The 18,953-nt window shown below is 38.9% G+C and overlaps 1 protein-coding gene across 1 annotated transcript; it reads left to right on the top strand.

The window, feature by feature from the left end:
• Nucleotides 1–1,826: 1,826 nt before the first annotated feature.
• On the top strand, nucleotides 1,827–10,302 carry LOC103581801 (sodium channel protein type 11 subunit alpha-like). The gene is made up of 3 exons (XM_008563549.1): nucleotides 1,827–1,922; nucleotides 5,997–6,267; nucleotides 9,272–10,302. The coding sequence occupies exons 1-3, from the start codon at nucleotides 1,839–1,841 to the stop codon at nucleotides 10,300–10,302; spliced, it is 1,386 nt and encodes a 461-aa protein (XP_008561771.1). The 5' UTR covers nucleotides 1,827–1,838.
• The last annotated feature ends 8,651 nt before the right edge of the window (nucleotides 10,303–18,953 follow it).

The following is an 18,953-nucleotide window of genomic DNA, read 5'->3' on the forward strand; positions in this document are numbered from 1 at the left end:
CAGCTCTCAGGATCGCGCTGTTTCCTGACACGGGCGCTCCAGACCCGTCGCCATTTTTTCTTAACATGAATTTTTTTAATTTATCAAATAATCTATGTTCAAATTGCCCCGAGACTTTAATTTTCTTAAAATATTTATTTATTAATTATTTCGTTCATTCGTTTATTTATTTCTGTTAAAGTTTTTTGTTTCTTTTTTTTTTTCCAAATCAGGATTCAAATAAGGTCCTCCCATGTGACAGCTTTCTTTTCTCTGAAATGACAAGATGTTCCGAGCTTCGGTTGTAAACTTCCTGCCCTAGATCTGGAATCAGTCACTTCTCTGAGTGCTGGGGTTTTTTGTAGGAAATGGTATATCAAGACCACAATCTGGAGTGCTCATTATTATTGTTTCTAGGCCTTTCCAAGAGAGAGCTACTTCAAATTCAGGACTACAAGTAAATATATGTGGAAATATGCGTACTGATAATTCAAAATAAGGACTACAAAGTTTTCTCTTAACCTCGTCTCTGACACATCTGTATTCTCCTCTTTTCCACACTGCGAAACCTGATTCTCAAGGGCACAGGATATGATAAAATGAAAAATTTCCACAATAACTCATTTTCTTTATCCTGCAACACACACATACAACAGTCTCAAAATAATAGTTAATACTGTTAACAATAATAGTTAATAATAGTTAATACTGTCATGATGAATATGATTACTAAAAGACTCATTTCTGCCCAGCATGCCAAAACAAACTGATTAACTTCTAGGGCTGTATATTTTTGGTCCATATTCATGGAGTAAATTTAAACCCCAAACTTTCATTGAAGCAGGTCTGGAGTCACAAATTATTAGGAAAGATTAACCTTTTACTCGTAGTCCAGATTGAGAGTTTCCCGGTTGACTTCCATTGCCAACAGACGAATACTGTTTCCTTCTTCACCCTTTCATTGGTGGCCCTGGGAGAATCCAAATTCTTGTAGGGACTGCTGTGCCTCACCTCCCTTTGCATAAGCCCATTGCCTTTGCATAAACCCAATGTCTTTTTTCTCCATGAACCCCTCACAGTTATTAATACCCAAGGTTCTAGTTTACAGGCATTAGCAAGTGTTTGTAGGCCAGCCATGGTTTTGGAGCTGTCCTGTCTTTTGATTTTTCAGTTTTCAGGCACTGGAAATAGTCCTTACTTTTGTGCAAGTTCAGCTATACATTTTTAAAGAATTCTATTCTATTCTCTCCAGTATTCCTAAATATTTTTTCCCCGAATTTTCAAAAATAAAAATCCTGGTTCATTTTTCTATTCTTTCTTGCCCAGTAGTAAAAATATTTAAAACTCTATCTTTTTTCTGAGAATGGTTCTGGACAGTTTTCATGCAGTTTTATTAATAATGTTACATGTATTCATTACTTAGGAGAATGTCAATTGCCACTTTATTTAAATTATTGTTACTAATATACTTTAGATATACTTTATCTAAATTATTGTTACTAATATCTATTTTTGTTGTGTTGTGGTTTCATTTATGTAACCTGAAATATATCCAGTTTTTGCAAAGATTCTGTGGATGTTTGCAAATAATTTGTAATTTTTGCATACGTTATAAAGAGTGATATATAACTGATAAAAGTATTATTTTTCACTTATTCCTTAACATCAACCCTGTTCCCTTTCAGCCCTCCCCTAGAGTCCAGCCTCTTTTTCTTCCCATTGGAATTTTAGGGATTGTTGATAGAAATGTGATGTAACTTCAAAATTATTTCTAAAAATTTAGAATTTTTGATTTCAAAAACTGTTAAAGGTAATTAGCTCTCATCTTCTCCATATACTTAGGTGGCGAAGACATTTTTATGACAGAAGAACAGAAGAAATACTATAACGCAATGAAAAAATTAGGATCCAAGAAACCTCAAAAACCCATTCCAAGGCCTCTGGTGAGAGCAACTGAGTGATTCGAAATATTGCACATAGATCAGTTGAATGATTGTGAAGAACTCAGATTTCTCTCATGCCATTCTCTTTTATTTTAAAAATTTACAAATATTATCTAAGAACTAAACAACAACCTGGATGCACTCAAGTCCTTAGGAAAATTAGATATTCAAATCTAATAGTAAGAGCCTGAGCAACCACTTAAACTTACTTTTAGTGAGCACGCAACAGGTGCTTAGTATATATTCACTGCAATGACGTGAACTTGGTAGTTTGTTTGAACTTAATCTGGACCAATTCCTTGAACTTGTTAAGACAAGTAAACAGATATGATGGGGGGGGAAGAGGAGGGGGGGGAAGAGGAATGGGTAAAGGGTCATGAAAATTAACTACAATGTATATTGAGAAGTTGAAATTTTAAAAAAGTCAAAAAAATGTATTTGTAGTACCTCTTACTAGCTTTTGCTGGTGTGAAGTTGAGATCACATATACTCACTGCCACTTTACAAGTATTTATGATAAATTTTGTAGATCAAGGATTGGCAAACTTTTCCTGTAAGGGGCCACTTAGTAAATATTTCAGGCTTTGGCAGTCACATGGTCTCTGCTGCTACTACTCAACTCTGCCATTGTAGCACAAAAGGTACCACTGTGGACAATATAGAACAAATAAACATGGCTATGTTACAACACAACTTTATTCATGGACACGAAAATTTGGATTTCATATCATTTTCATATGTCACGAAATTTATCCTTCTTTTGGTTTTTTTCCCAAACATCAAAAAATGTAAAACCCTTTCTGAGTTCATGGGCTATCCGAAAACAGGTGGTTGGATGGATTTGGCCTGTGGGCCAGTGTGTAGAGCCTTGCTCTCTGTAACTCCTGCTTTATCGGGTACTAAGGGGCAAGCTAGAAGCAGCACTCAATGCTGCTCTGGGATTGCGGTCCAGTTGAGAAGGTGGGATGCCGTACACACATTTGACAGCATTAGACTGTAAACTAACACAATAGGTACAGTTAGTAGCTCTGACAAATTAGTTTGAAAACTTTCAATACAGGGAGGGTGAGTAGGGGTGAGAAGTCAGGGAAAGGGGTATAGAAGAGGGGCTTGCAATCTGAAGCAAGCAGAGGATTTGGAGATTTTCATTCCAACACGAGACCCAAAATGATCAAAAATATGTTTAATTTACTGCTACTCCCAGCACTCAGAACAGAGCCAGGCATAACGTGTACTCTCAGTAACTATTTGTTAAATGAAAGAATACGTTTTAGGGCACAAATAAAGTCTGACACTAGGATTAAATATCTGGGTTGCATTAAAAATGTCTGTGAATGTCAGGGCTTAAGTATTTAGAATTTATCCTTTACACAGTGAGGGGTTTTTGACCACAGTGTTAATAATAAAATTATATTTGGGGAGGTTCAATCTATCAACAGTATGTGGAACTTCAATTTACCCAAGTTGAATCTAGCTTTGAAATACCAATTTCACCTTCTAGTACTAATTTCACTTTGAAGTTTTTCTTTGAACAAGAGACAAAAAGAATTTTTGTTTTACATGTGCATGCTGCGCAACCACTGACTCAACACCAGTTGGTCCTAGGTTTGGAATTAACTAAAAGACTCACAAGACACAGTATGTTCCCACATATTTACCAGTTTGTTTCAAGCAGTGCAGCACACAGCCAAACAGAAGTAGCAACAACACAGGTACAGTTTCTTGGCCCCTGCACTGCACAGGGCGTGCTAGGCTGCAAGAAATGAACTTAAAGTGGGCTTGGACGACTTCACCACGGGAAAGCTACTTCCTCATTCCTCAACTGTCTTTTATAGCATGCTTGTCACATGCCTCATCTGGGAGTAAGTGCCAAGTCATAGCCTTCCTTGTGTAGCTACAACTCACCAATCAAGCCTTTAATGAAAGATTCTGATAACCAATTACAATCTCACCAGCTAATGCTGCACATTTATCTTAACTTCTATATTCCAGAGAGCAGTGTTGCATGAGGTAAATACAACATCATATCGTCAGATGTCCCTGAGTCTGAGTTAAGGCTTCATATCAACTATTAGCCCTTTATCCACAACTTTACCTCTCCAGGGATTTTTTTAAAAACTCTGAAATATAAATATTATCTTTTGACCTTTGGGACAAATGAGTAGCAATCCCATAAGGAGGAAAATCCAGCTGTTTTAGTCAGAGCATTGATGCAATGCTTCGTTTCCAGCACTAAAGCAAAGGATTTGGAATCATTTCTGATTTCTTCTGAAGCTTCCACACATGGTGGCCTTTTACTTTGTTTAAAAATTACAGGAGTCATTAGGCATTCTAAAGTGACAGAATGCTTTTGATCATCTAACACTTCAGGTAATTTATGCTCTTACTCTCCTCCAATTGTCTAAATAAATGTTAGAATTAACTGTAGAGCCAATATTTATCCTCCCTCCCGTTTCTTCTTGCCCCTCATTCTGCTTCCCTTGAGAGCATCCTTAAAAGTATCTGTTCTCCAGCTCCTTTCTGACCTTCCAGATGCATTCTCACATAGGTAATGTACTTGGTTTTCAAGTGTCTTCTCCAGGTTCCTTGATAAAAGCTGTAGGGCTCCCAGCACATGGTTTGAAAGTCACCAACTTAAGTGTCGTATCCCTCCAATGCTGTCTCTACCCTCTTTCTTCTCATTGCACTTGCTGTCCCTGAGTAATATCATGCACTGTCATGGCTTAAGTTCATATCCATATTGATGCCATTGAACACCACATCTGCATTCCAGTTTCTGCACCCGAGCTCCAAACCTGTACTTCTACCTTGAATGCACCTCAAACTCAACTTGCTCAGGACAGATATCATCTCCCTCCAAAACGCATCGCCCTCTGTTTTCTGGCTGGTTAAAGAGCTCCACCAACCAGAAACGACAGCCTCAGCCTTAACTTTCCCAAGGCCTCTGCATTCATACACTCTGCTCTTGCTTCTATCTCCATATTAGCTCTTTAAACCTACATGCTAACATCTTTACCTACTGTTACCAACAAAAGACGGCATCATCTTTTGCCTGAATTACCATAACAGATCCATGGGGGATCTAAAGATGTATTTTTAGGGCTTTATGAGTTCTCTAAATAGAATAGTGTATGAATACTTTAATTAGATGATAATATATAATAATTCAATATATAGATGTATTATTAAACAAGAAATGAATAGTCAAGAATGCCATACAATTTCAGTGTCTGTTTGTGTTCAAGAACAATTTTCTACAAAGTATAGAACAAAGTAGTGCTTCACAATAGTCATATTAAAGAAAATAGCAAAATAATTGAGTCATTTCACTGCACATAGTAGATAGATATGAAAACCTGAGTTTGAGCCTGTACAAGAACAGTCAGAATACACTCCCTTTGTGGGCAGTATGGCCCTCTATAAAGAAACCAATATGGAAGTTCACCATCAGTAATAATATGGAATAATCAGTTTTTCTGTTTTCATTTTTAGTAATCATTGCATCAGAATTCCATTTCTCTAGCTTTATCTTCAAATGAACAAGAATTAGAAAATTGGCATTCAAGAATTGCTCCAATACAGAGTTTTGGTTAAATATAAATTCTGATTATTCTGAACTGGCAAATGGAGTCTTGGAGGTGTTAATTCCATTTTGTCCAACATACTTATGTGAGCAGGTATTCTCTGCATTGATATTATTGAAGTAAAAATACAGAAATAGATGAAATATAGAGACTTTTTATTATATAATCCAACATATGCTGTTTTATTTCAGCAAAACATCACCATTGTTACTAAGACTTTTTTATTTATATTTGTTTTAAAATGGAATTAAAGGTATAAGCCTAAACACTTAAAACCAGTTATTTAATTTAATTTAAGTGAAAATATGTAAGGCAACACTGGGTATCTACAAGAATTCCTTGCCCTTTGGAAAGGGTCTTTGCATTTTTTGAGGAACTGCTTTAATTGTAAGAAAGAACAAGTTCTTTTGCATTAATGTGCCTTTTAGGTATGTGATTTCATTCTTGCAACTCAAAATGATCTACGATTTCTCTTTTCTTTTTTTCTCAGAGCAAATGCCAAGGTCTCGTGTTCGACTTAGTCACAAACCAGGTCTTTGACATCGTCATCATAAGTCTCATAATCCTAAACATGATTAGCATGATGGCTGAATCAGATAACCAACCTGAAGCCATGAAATGCATCCTTGAGCGTCTCAACCTGGCTTTTGTAGTCATCTTCACAATAGAGTGTCTCATCAAAATCTTTGCTTTGAGGCAATACTACTTCACCAATGGCTGGAATTTATTTGATTGTGTGGTTGTGCTTCTTTCTATTGTTAGTAAGTAAAATCAGCAGCCAGAGTGGCTTTAAACTGACAGCTAGAAGTAAACTTGTAAATCTTATCATTTGAAAGTATGCCTAAACTATTCACAAAGCAGCAAATTAGGCTTAATGTGGTTTCTAAAAATATAGACAGGTGTATTAATGCCATTCTCTACATGAAAGTTGCTAGGAGATAGAGAGTAATTTCCATTCCCTTGACTGTCTACACAATTGAAATAGAGAGTTAAATAATTATGTGGACCATTTAGTCAATGGAGACAGACAAAATTAAGATGACTTAGAAGTTTTTGTGGTGGTACCTAACTTATCCAGGTAACTGAATCGAAGTTCTACCTTTCCTCTGCAACTATAAGCCCTAATGAGCATTTTATAGTTTTGAGGATTTGGCATTTCATTCTTATGTTTTTCCTTTGTTCAAAATCCATGTGGCTATGATATCACAATTATTATGCCCCCTGTGGCATTGCTGTGCCTTCTCTTACCTCCTATGCAAGTCTCCATGGCTAACTGTAGATTGGGCTTCCAAGAGTGTATCATACAAACAAGTAGTGCTTTCTCTTTATTCTACAGACCATGTGAACTTAAACCACAGTGTGAACTATCATCTCAACTGATTTGCCCCCATTCACCAACTATAATAAGCATATATAATAAGCATATAATAAGCATATATTGCTTATTATAAATATATAATATAAATGTGCTTATATAAATAAGCTTATATGATAAGCATATTTTTTTCTAACCATAGGCAGGGTTAGTGATAAGGTTTATGGAAGAACAATAGGAAAGAAAAAGGGTTATTGCTATATACCTTTTTGTAAAACACACACACCTCAACCTTGAAATTAAATTTTTCATAGCTAAATTATAAGAGTTTACTCTTGGTTTTCGAAGTTTGTTTTTAACTAAACCATTAATTTGACTTTTCATAATTGTGTAAAACTGCCCAGGAGTCCTTCTCATAGATCAAAAAGCAGTAAAGACAAGAAAAACTGATTTCACAAGTGGAAGCTTTTGTGCAATGTCAGAAGGATGCATCAAACAGATATGATGGATCTAAACATTTTGGCTGTTACTGCTACCACAGCAATGCAGATGTTTCAGAGAGTAGAAAAAATGCTGCAGTTCATAGTCTGTTCTGGTTTCTTAGCCATGATGTTTGTGTAGATAAAGTTTAGCAATAGAAATCCTTCTGCATGTTTACAGCTAAACAGACCTTTAATCTTTATGAGTCAATTTCAATCACACGTCCTGATAAAGTTGACAGCAGCAATAAAAGTTAGAAAATGGTGGTAAGATGAGTCTGGGGCAGCCCCTCTGGGAGCTCAAAGAGCCCTTCCTCTGATATGTGAAGAGCAGCTTCATCATTCCAGGCAGTGCCAGGCATTGTACAGTTTGTGGAAATATCTCTGACTTCTGTCCTTTGAACAGCTCCTAGGCAATTGCAGTTACACATGCTGTATAGATCCACACATTAAGCTAAGTCCTACTCACAAGTGTGGACAGAATTTTATGTGCCTTTGCTAGTATGCCTGCCATCCAACACTTTACCTCAACACTTTCTCAAGCTTCTTCCTAAGCTTTTAGAGAAATACAAAATGGGTGTGAATTGAAGTGAATCTCTCTTTAGGAGTTAACATTCCAGTTGAGGTATTAAAATTTACCCACCTTAAAGTGTCAGAAAAAGATAGGAAAATTAATTGTACACCAAATCACATGGTACTCAGAAGGATTGAGCTCAGAAAAAGAACAGATTACTGTGGACTTGATTGACCAGAAAAATATTCATGGAGGAGGTGGGCCTTAAGGGATGGATCTCCTCTAGTTGTTCCTTAGTTGGCACTTAGTAAATTTTATATCTTACCAGGGTTGACTGCCCAATTAACATATGAATTAAACTTCTTTGGCACAATTGGGCAGATAGTGAAGTATATCATCTAGTTCCCTTTAGTCATTATGTGATGACAGAAGCATTTTGACTCCTCATGACCCCTAATGACTTTACAGAACACTCAGAGAAAGAACAAGGCCATGTCTACACAAGGCAAGCATGTTCCAGCCACTCTATAATATTTAGGCCAGAATTTGAGTTGTTTTACATCCTTATATGACTTGCCTGCAAAGCAGGCAATGAGAGAACAGGGTGACAGTTTAGGTCAAATATTCAGCTGTTTGCACAAACCTCTGCTTGAGATGCCATTTCTGGGGCATCCACAACAGTAGAGAAAGTATCTCCAAGTTTTGTCACTTAAACTTTTTGAGTTTGGACTGCAAGAGTCTTGGAATGAGCATATTGACAAATACGAGAGATTCATGGGCAGTTTTAGCCTAAAGATGAGCATCCCAGTGCCACCGTCTCCCTCCTGCCCCACACACATTGTGGATTTTTCAGCAGATAAGCTGTCCTTGCCCATAGCAAGGTTGTGTCCAAATTCCTCTAAACAAATAAGAACCTGTCCCTTTTGAGGAAGTTTGGAGTTAGGGGTTCCAAAATTTCTACTGGCAGCTCAGGCTCAAGCCAACCTTCAGTAGCAGAAATTTCTCCTTGTAACCTGAAACTCTCAAACTGTAGTTTACCTGTTTTCCATTCTATATATTCAATAAATATGGAAAACCACTGTTATTTGTTACCCCATGAGTGGCTTTAAAAACCCAACACAGATAATACACTTTGAGTACATGAGATAATTTACAAAGTAGCCTTTCATAAACTGCATTCTTTTCCTTGGTTGTCTTCAGTATTTTAGGCATCTAAAGTACTATCCCATCTAAAGTACTATCGAAAATTGCATGGCCCTTGGAAATCATTTTCCAAGTTAAAGCACAGATAAATATTTTCCCTGGTACTGGTAAAAAAAAAAAAATCTTAGTTTTGTGCATAAATTACAAAGTATTAGTAAAAAGTTAGCTCTACTAGGATTCTGCAGCAGGAAATAAGCTGAGTCTGAAACCAGTGTGCCTGCCGGGAGTTCAATGATCCTTCTCCTTCTTCTAAGGTACAATGGTTGCTGCCTTGGAAAACCAGGAGCACATTCCTTTCCCTCCAACACTCTTCAGAATTGTCCGCTTGGCTCGGATTGGCCGAATCCTAAGACTTGTTCGGGCAGCACGAGGAATTAGGACCCTCCTTTTTGCTCTGATGATGTCCCTTCCCTCTCTATTCAACATTGGTCTTCTACTCTTTCTGGTTATGTTTATTTATGCCATTTTTGGTATGAACTGTTTTTCCAAAGTGAAGCCAGAGTCTGGAATTGATGACATACTAAATTTTCAAACTTTTGCTGGAAGCATGCTCTGTCTCTTCCAGATAACCACGTCAGCAGGCTGGGATACCCTCCTCAGCCCCATGTTGCAATCAAATGACACATGTAACCCCTCCTCAGAGAACTGCCACCTCCCTGCTATAGCCATAACCTATTTCGTCAGTTACGTCATCATCTCCTTTCTCATTGTTGTCAACTTGTATATAGCTGTGATTTTAGAGAACTTCAATACAGCCACGGAAGAAAGTGAGGATCCTTTGGGTGAAGATGACTTTGATATATTCTATGAAGTCTGGGAAAAGTTTGACCCAGAAGCAACACAGTTTATCGAATATTCTGCCCTTTCTGACTTTGCTGATGCCCTGCCTGAGCCTTTGCGTGTGGCAAAGCCAAATAAATTTCAATTTCTAGTAATGGACTTGCCCATGGTGAGTGGCGATCGCCTCCACTGCATGGATATTCTCTTCGCATTCACCACTAGGGTACTGGGTGACTCCAATGGCCTGGATAGCATGAAAGCAATGATGGAAGAGAAGTTTATGGAAGCCAATCCTTACAAGAAGTTATATGAACCTATTGTCACCACCACCAAGCGAAAGGAGGAGGAGAGAGGTGCTGCTATTATTCAAAAGGCCTTTCGAAAGCACATGAAGAAGATGAGCTTGTGTGCCTTGGAAGACAGGCCCCATTCACCACTCCAGACACTCTGCAATGGAGATTTGTCCAGTTCTGGGGTGGCCAGAGGCAAGGTCCATTGTGACTGAGTCCCTCACCTCCACCCCTGCCTCACAGCCTCACAGCCTTACCTATAGCCTCTGAGTTCCAGGGGGCCACACCTCAGTGTATGAACAAGCAGTGGGCTCACTGAACTAGCTACTCCATTTTACTCTGGCTAAAAGAAGTGATATTTAAATGTTCATTTTAAATGATTCTTAGAGAGATATAAGATAAGGCTGCCTGACTGTTAACCACTGGTACTGCTTTAATAAGGAAGAAGACACACTAATGTTAGGATCAAAACACAACTTATGTCAAAACAAAAGAATAAGAAACAAAAAACACACTAACATGTTAAATTGTGTTTTTCCGTATGTTGCTAGGTACATTACCCTATACATTTGTTGGATGTTTTTCCTAGTACAAGTGTATGGTTTATGACATACAGCTCTTTTCCAAGCTAAGTGGAAATCCAAAATGTGCCAATAAGTGAATGGTTTATTGCAGATTTTTTTAATCAACATTACATATTTTGGATTTATTTCAAACCTAAAGGCATGATATTGACTTGTCAGTTACCATTCTATCTTTCACAGCTGCAATCTCTGTTATATATATTTGAAAAATAAATAAATGAGACTTTCAGTTTGAATTTCTTTCAGATAGTATACTAATATTTCCCTCTTGTTTGGTGCCCATGTAAGTAGTGGTTTAAATGTTGTGCTTTACTTGGAATGAAAGGCTGGAGCCAGCCATGTATCTGATAAGTGTTTAACAGTTGGTGCTTCAGGGGGAAAGAGGAAAAGCCATGCTCTGCAGCATTCACTGATTTCTGTGGTGTGAATACTCCCACTATGGCTGATTTCAAGCTGCTAACGTAATGTTAGGATGTGGAATTGGGAAGAGATGCTCTGAATAAGTTCTTGAGAGCTGCCCAGAGCTGGCTCCAGTGCACCATTTGCTGGAACTAATAAGAAAGTCCCACTTGACCCTGGTTAAAATATCTGCAGTGAGCACCTTGAATGGAGGGAGCGCCCACTGAGCAACACCCAGGCCACAGGGTGGGAGCCACAAGACATGCTGGTTAGCCAGTGATCTTAGCCATCTGATGAGCCCTATACTCGGTTCTGGCCGAATGTATGCAGGAAATGCAGCGCACAGAAAAACCCAGGCCTATCAAAAGTGCTTGGCCCAAGAGAAGCCCAGGACTTACCTTAAAACTGGAGATGCCCGAAGGCCAAAAAGGCATTAGGCTTTCAGTCCCCAAAGAGGCTGGGCTGGGGGCAAAGTACCTACATTGTGATAGTCTAGGTGTGGAGGAAAACCTCACAGAAATAGCCTTGAATCCTGTACCTCAGATAGGTGGGAAGCTGATGTGTCTGTCAGCAGCCTGGAATCTGAGGTCCAAGCCTCTGACATTCCTCCACTGCCCAGCAGAGAGAAGGGCAGCACTGGATTTTGTGGCAGGTTGAGGAGGTGATTATTTTCAGCGTGTACAAGATTTAACCATGACTTGATGCAGTCACATCGAGGGCCTGAATTTTGTTAGTTTTGTAGGCAGACTTGTGCATCGGAGCATTGGTGAAAGTAGTGATAATATCATTGCCTAATATTTATTTAGTGGCTGTGTGCATAGGGCACTGGCTAATTTCATGAATAATCTCTTTTGTACCTCATGACAACCCAATGAATGAGGAAGGTATTCCCCATTTAGAAATGAGAAAACCAAAAAATAAAAATGAGAAACTGAGGCTCAGAGAGGTTAAGTGACTTGTACATTGTCACTTACCTTGTGGAGCCTGAGCCTTTGTTTCATGCTGGGGAAGGGGAGAGTGGGTGTTGCCAGGACCAGAATACCTTTGAGATGGGCCATAGGGGTTCCTATGCAGGACTGTGAAGACCTTGTGGAAATCATCAGATCTGAAGTCATGGCCAAGTTCTCCTTGAGGTACTGGAAATGACCTATAATTCCTCTGAAAGATGCCTCTGATTACAAACTCTGAGTGTTTTATAGATTCCTACCAAATTTTCTGAAAAAGAGGGATGGTCATCATTCCAGTAGGGGTACCTCTTGGGAGGATCTGGAAGGATATGGTCTTGATCATTCCAAATTACCATTTAGGGGCTTGGATGGGATCTGCTCTGTGCAGAAGTTTTGGTCCCCCCCTCCCCCAACACATACCTGTACATGTCCACTTGGTTCAGTTTGGCCAGAACTGGATTCCTGGGGCCACCTTTTAAGGAGAGCACAGGATCTGCTTGGCTTTAGCAAGAGGTTGAACCACTCTTTCTTCACTAGATGGCAGCAAATGTCCAACATGTTCCTTTCTGAGAGCTGCATAGCATCTTTGTGTGAGCCTGGCACGTAGAGAGCCAGAAGGCTGAAGAGGGGAGAGCCAAGGCAAGAAGTGGTGAATTATCAAAAACCCTGGATGGATGGCAGGAAGCTTATTCACCCCAGGGAAGCCTCTGGCTGTGCGAGGACCCAGGATACCCCCCAGAGACAGAGATATTGGTTCAAGGTCTGTTTTCCTGGGACCACGTTGAGTGTCCATGGTAAACAGTGATAGAGGCACATGAAACCAGTCCCCTAGTCCTCTGAGTCTCCTCTTCTCCAGGTAAATCAGCCCCTGTTCAATTCAATTGACAGACATATTCATGAGGACCAGTGCAGTACATCTTGTATAAACTGTTTCTAACCAATAGCCATAACCTCAAGAGCATATATGCTAATTGAAAAGAATCGCACACGTGTCCATGTGATGATAATACAATAGAACCTAACAAGTTGTCATAAACCAGGGACACACCTCTTCTCAGAGGATATAAATGGAGGTCTTGTATAAACTGTTTCTAACCAATAGCCATAACCTCAAGAGCATATATGCTAATTGAAAAGAATCGCACATGTGTCCATGTGATGATAATACAGTAGAACCTAACAAGTTGTCATAAACCAGGGACACACCTCTTCTCAGAGGATATAAATGGAGGCAAGCTCACAGGAAGGCTTCCTGAGAGAGGGGCATCTGGCATGAGCTTGATAGATGTGTAGGGTTTTGACAGGTGAAGGTGGTTTAGGAAGGTGTTTGACATGGAGGAGACAGGACAGGCAGCACCATGGAAGCTAGAAAGTGTGAGGAAGTGTGAGTTACCCAGTTTACTGGCCGTAGAGTATAGATGGTGGAGCAGCAGCAACTGAATCCTAGAAACGGACTGTGTGTGGAGAGCCTCAAATACCAGAGTGAAGAGTTATACTTAGATAATGGGAGGCACTGAAGGAAAATTGGCTCGACAGGGTGTGCTGGGCGAAATGGGGGAGAGAGAGACCTTAGTACTGCTGGTGGAGAAGAGGCCCTGAGTTGGGAAGAAAGCAGGGGCAATGCAGCCAGACTCTGGGATGCTTGTGCCAACTGGCTGGCCATGGGGAGGAGCCTGGGGGGACCCTAGGGTTTCTGACCAGGGTGACAAGATAGATGACAGTACAAGTCACAAAGTTCCTGAGTGTAGGAGGAGAGGGTTTTTTGTTTGGTTTCTTTTTGTTTGTTTTCATGGCTAAGAAAGAAGAAAACCTAAAAATTAATTCAATTTTAAATAGTTTGAAGATTTAGATGCCAGGTCCAAGTGACAATGTCCAGTCGCACCTGGAACTTGAGGACAAGGTGTGGGCAAGAGTCCTCAGCACAAGGGTGACATCTGAAACCCCAGGAGCAGATGAAATTTTGGGAGAGAAAGCATAGCAAGATCTAAAAGGAGGCAAAGGACTTGCCCTGGAGGTATGCTTTCAGAGCATAAAGAGGAGTGAGACAGTTCAGGGAAGGATGTGGGGGTAGGTGAAGGTAAACATCTCAACACAGTATGGGCACAGAGTAGGCTTCACTGGAGAAACTCAGGCTACAAGATGAGATACACCGTCCCACACTTTCATTCTTTCCACCAAGAAGCATGCAGGAGTCAAGGCACACCATGGTTGTATTCCAGAAAAGGATCCCGTCCCCTAGTCCTCTATCCTTTTTTAGGGCAAGGATGAAAGCTTGCCTTATAAACAATCTGGGCTCAGGAGCTATCTGCTCTGGGGAGCAGTCTTAGAATGTCAGCTACTAGCACCCAATGCCCTTGGGGAAGTTGAAATGCTGTACAGCTCCTCCTGCTCAAGGAGGGGCAGCCACTGGTCCCAGATAGCTTGTTGCTAGGCAACCCATATAGAACCTTCAGGGTCATTAGTGGGCAATCCTGTCCCTCAATATGCAAAGAGTAATCAAAGAGGCAGTGAGAAAACAAGAGCTAACATTTACTGAGCGCTTATCCTGGGCCAGGTAGCTACTTTACCAGCATTACCTCTTCACAACAGCTCTACTAGGTAGAAACTATTTTTAACCTTCACTATACAGATGAGGAAACTGAGGCATGTAGAGGAAATAAGAGGCTTGTTCAAGGCCACAAAGGCAATAACTGGCCCTGTCAGGATTCAAACCCAAGCATTCCAGCTCCAGGTCTCAAGCTATCAACCACTACTGTGCTGCTTCCCAGACAAAAAGGGATAACATGGTTAAAGTTGAAGGGTGGGTACAGGGTTTTCCTTGTAGTCTCTGTAAATTTTTTCACCATCTACTTCTTCTCCTTTGGAGATAATTCATGCTTTCAAAGTTCTTTTTATGATATGGAAACATGCATCACAGGGAGGCCAATCTCCCTCTCCAAATTTAACATACTCAATTGTCGATATATTTGGTTCCCTAGTATTTTGAGATAGTTTCCATCCTTTTACCATACTCTCCCTTCTTCTCCAGGCAAACTCTGCTTAATCTATCTCCTCTAAAACCAGGTGCACAGGGGGCAGTGGGACTTCCATTAATGTAGACTGCAAGTATGCTAGTCAGACAGTAGTGAAACAAACAGGTATCCTGGGGGTACTAATTTAGACTTCTTTAATCTCCATTAATCCCCCAACTCAAGACACCCTGAATGAGAAAACAGGTTAAGTAAAAACACTGTGCCTGATGTGCCAGTGCAACTTCAAGTTGCCTTGCCCCCTTCCCATATTCTAAGCTCTTTCTATATTTTAAAATCACTTCTGGAGCCAGATCACACTGACGGCTCATACTCAATTGATTCATGAGCCTTAGTCAGACTTCCAGATTGTTTTTCTCACAAATTAATTCTCTAAAGTGCAACACTTGAAAAGAAATTTCTTTGGGTCTAAATGGAGATCTCCAAGGTTTTGGATCACCCATTTTAGCACTAAAGTTTGAAAGAGGTTTCTGTTCTTCCATAAGAGGGCAGCAGAGCCCCAAGCAATGATCCACCCATCTAGGGAGACATCAGACAAAGGAAATACACTGCCTGGAGCTGGGAGTGACTGCTCTAGGATTGGGCAATTGGCCAAGAATATAAAAAATGTAGAAGATTTGAACAAAACTATAAACCAGCTCTATCTAATTGATATTTTTAGAACTCAACAAGAGCAAAAAGCACATTGTTTTTAAGTACATATAGAATACTAAGACAGGGCCAGAAAATGTCTTAATAAATTTTAAAATATTCAAATCATAAAAATATGTTGTCAGATCACAATCAAGTTGGATTTGAAATCAACAACATAAAAATCTGGAATATCCCTAAAATTGAAAACTAAAAATAACATACTCCTAAATAAATCATAGGTCAAAAAAGAAACCAAAAGAGATATTAGAAAGTACTTTGAACTAAATAAAAACAAAATACAACACATGGCAATGTGTGGGATACATCTAAAGCGATAGTTAGAGGAAAATGTATAGCACTAAAATGCTATATGAAAAAAAAGAAGTTCCCAAATCAATGACTTCAGTTTCCATCATAACAAACTGGGGGGGCGGGGGGGGGGAAAGAGATAAATTAATGAAAGGGAAAGCAGAAAAATAATAGATAAAATCAGTGAAAATAAAAGCTGGCTCTTTGGTAAGATCAATAAAATTGAGAAACCTCTAGCTAAACTGATCAGAAAAAGGAGACAAATGACCATATTAGTCAGAGATCTCCACAGAGACAGAACCAATAATATATGTATATAAATAGATGAGAGGGTATTTATTAGGGGAATTGGTTCACATGATTATAAAGGCTGAGAAGTCCAACAATAGGCTGTCTGAAGACTGGATGCTCGTAGTGTGGCTCAATTCAAGTCTGGAAGCCTCACAACAAGGGAAGCCAACAGTATGAATCTCAATCTGAAGCCAAAGGCCTGAAAGCTGGAGGTGCCACTGGTGTAAGTCCTGAAACTCAAAGTCTAAAGAGTCTCAAGTTCTGATGTCCACAGATAGTAGAGAAGAGTATATCCCAGCTCCAGTGGATAGAGCCAAAGATTCACTTTTTCCTCTGTTTTTATTCTCTCCAGGCCCCCAGCAAATTGAATGGTGCCCACCCACATTGAGGGTGGATTTTTCCCACCCAGTCCACTGAGGCTTATATGCTAATCTCTTCTGGAAGCACCCTCACAGATGCACCCAAAAATAATGCTTTACCAGGTTTCTAGGTATTTCTTAATCTAATTAAGTTGACACCTAATATTAGCCATCACAATGAATAATATCAGGAATGAAAGAGGTGATATCACCACAGGATAATAAGGGATTATCACAAACAATTTTATTCTGATAAACTCAACAACTTAGATGACATAAACATATTTCTTCAAAGACACAAACTAACCTCACTCAAGGAGAAATAGATAATTTGTATAGTGCTATATCTGTTTTTAAAATTGAATTTGTAGTTAAAACCCTTTCCACAAAGAAAACTCCTGGACCAGATGGCTTCAGATGGCAAATTCTATCAGACATCAAATGAAAAAATAATTCCAATTCTACACAAACTCTTCCAGAAAGTTGAAGAGGTGATAATATTTCCAATTCACTCTGTAAGGCCGGAATTACCCTGATATAAAAACCAGACGAAGACACATCAAGAAAAGAAAACTACAAACCAATATCATTTATGAACATAGTTCAAAAATATTTTATAAAACTTAGCAAATCAAATCCAGAAATATATATTTAAGAAATACATCACAACCAAGTGGAATCTATCCCAGAAATATGTGGTTTGTCTAACGTTGAAAATCAATTCAGTGTAACGCACCATGTTGATGAACTCAGAAAGAAAGACTGTATGAATTTAGCAAATCAAATCCAGAAATATATATTTAAGAAATACATCACAACCAAGTGGAATCTATCCCAGAAATATGTGGTTTGTCTAATGTTGAAAATCAATTCAGTGTAACGCACCATGTTGATGAACTCAGAAAGAAAGACTGTATGAAAATTATCTTAAATGCTTCAAAAAAGTCATTTACTGAAATCTAATCCATTTCTGATAAAAAAACAAAACCAAAAATGCTCTAAGCTCTCAGCAAATTAGGCATAGAAGGTAACATCCTCAACCTGATGAAAGGCATGAAATAAATGAGAGCTAATTACATGATGATGTATTTCCCCTATCAGGAATAAGGCAAGGAAGTCAGCTCATGTCACTTCTACTCAACATTGTACAAGAAATTCTAAGCAGGGAAATAAGGCAAGAAAAAATAAAAGGCATCCAGATAGACTGGAAAAGAAGAAAAACTGTCTTTGTTAGCAAATGACATAATTGACTATGTAGAAAATCCTATGGAATCTATGAAAAAAGTGAGGTTAGCAAGGCAGCAGGTACAAAATTATTATTTTAAAATTAATTGTAATTCACATACTAGCAAAGAATAATTGTAAGCTAAAATTAAAAATGCTATTTATAATAGCATAAAAATATGAAATACTCAGAGATAAATTTGACAACTAAAGTGTAGGTCCCGTTTACTGAAAACTACAAAACAGTCCTGAAAGAAATCTAAACAGTTCTAAATAACTAAAAATGATAATACCACAATCATGGATCAGAAGACTAAATATCGTTAAGATATTAACTTTCGGGCCGGCCTGGTGGCGCACTGGAGAGTCCACCGCTTGGGAGCGCAGCGGCGCTTCCGCTGAGGGTTTGGATCCCATGTGGAGACCGGTTCCCACTCACTGGCTGAGCATGGTGCGGGCACAACACCGAGGGTTGAGATCCCGTTGCCAGTCCCCAGTACAGGCGTGACACCGAGGGTCAGTAAAAAAGACAAAAAGGAAAAAAAAAAAAAGATATTAACTTTCCCCCAACATAATCCAGTCAAAGACCCTGCAGGTTTTTTGTAGAAATTAAACTGATTCTTAAATTTATATGGAAATACGAAGGGCCTAGAGTAGCAAAAACAATTTTGAAAAAGAACAAAGTTGGAGAGGCTAACATTACCTATCTGATTTCAAGAATTATTATACAGCTACAGTAATCAAGATGGTATGTTACTGGCATAAATACAAATAAGTAGCTCAAAGGAACAGAATAGAATCCAGAAATAGACACACGTAAATATGTTCAATTGGTATTTAACAAAGCTGTCAAGGCAATTCAATGGGGAAAGGATACTCTTTCCAAAAATAGTTCTGTAAGAATTGGATATTCATATGCAAAAAAAAGAGAGAAAGAAATGAACATTGACCTTTGCTTCTCACCATATGTGCAAATTAACTCAAAATGGATCATAGACCTAAATGTGAGCTAAACTACAAAACTTCTATTAGAAAACATGGGAGATAATCTTAATGATCTTGAATTGGAAAAGATTTCATAAACACAACAC

Source organism: Galeopterus variegatus, unplaced genomic scaffold (genome assembly GCF_000696425.1).
Source record: "Galeopterus variegatus unplaced genomic scaffold, G_variegatus-3.0.2 Scaffold13965, whole genome shotgun sequence".
NCBI classification, from domain to species: domain Eukaryota; kingdom Metazoa; phylum Chordata; class Mammalia; order Dermoptera; family Cynocephalidae; genus Galeopterus; species Galeopterus variegatus.

Bases quoted from the DNA above. Each gene is read 5' to 3' on its own strand.
- LOC103581801 (XM_008563549.1), top strand. From the start codon at position 1,839: ATGACAGAAGAACAGAAGAAATACTATAACGCAATGAAAAAATTAGGA. The intron at 1,923-5,996 runs GTGAGAGCAACT...TTTTTTTCTCAG, and splicing joins AACCCATTCCAAGGCCTCTG to AGCAAATGCCAAGGTCTCGT. The intron at 6,268-9,271 runs GTAAGTAAAATC...CCTTCTTCTAAG, and splicing joins TGTGCTTCTTTCTATTGTTA to GTACAATGGTTGCTGCCTTG.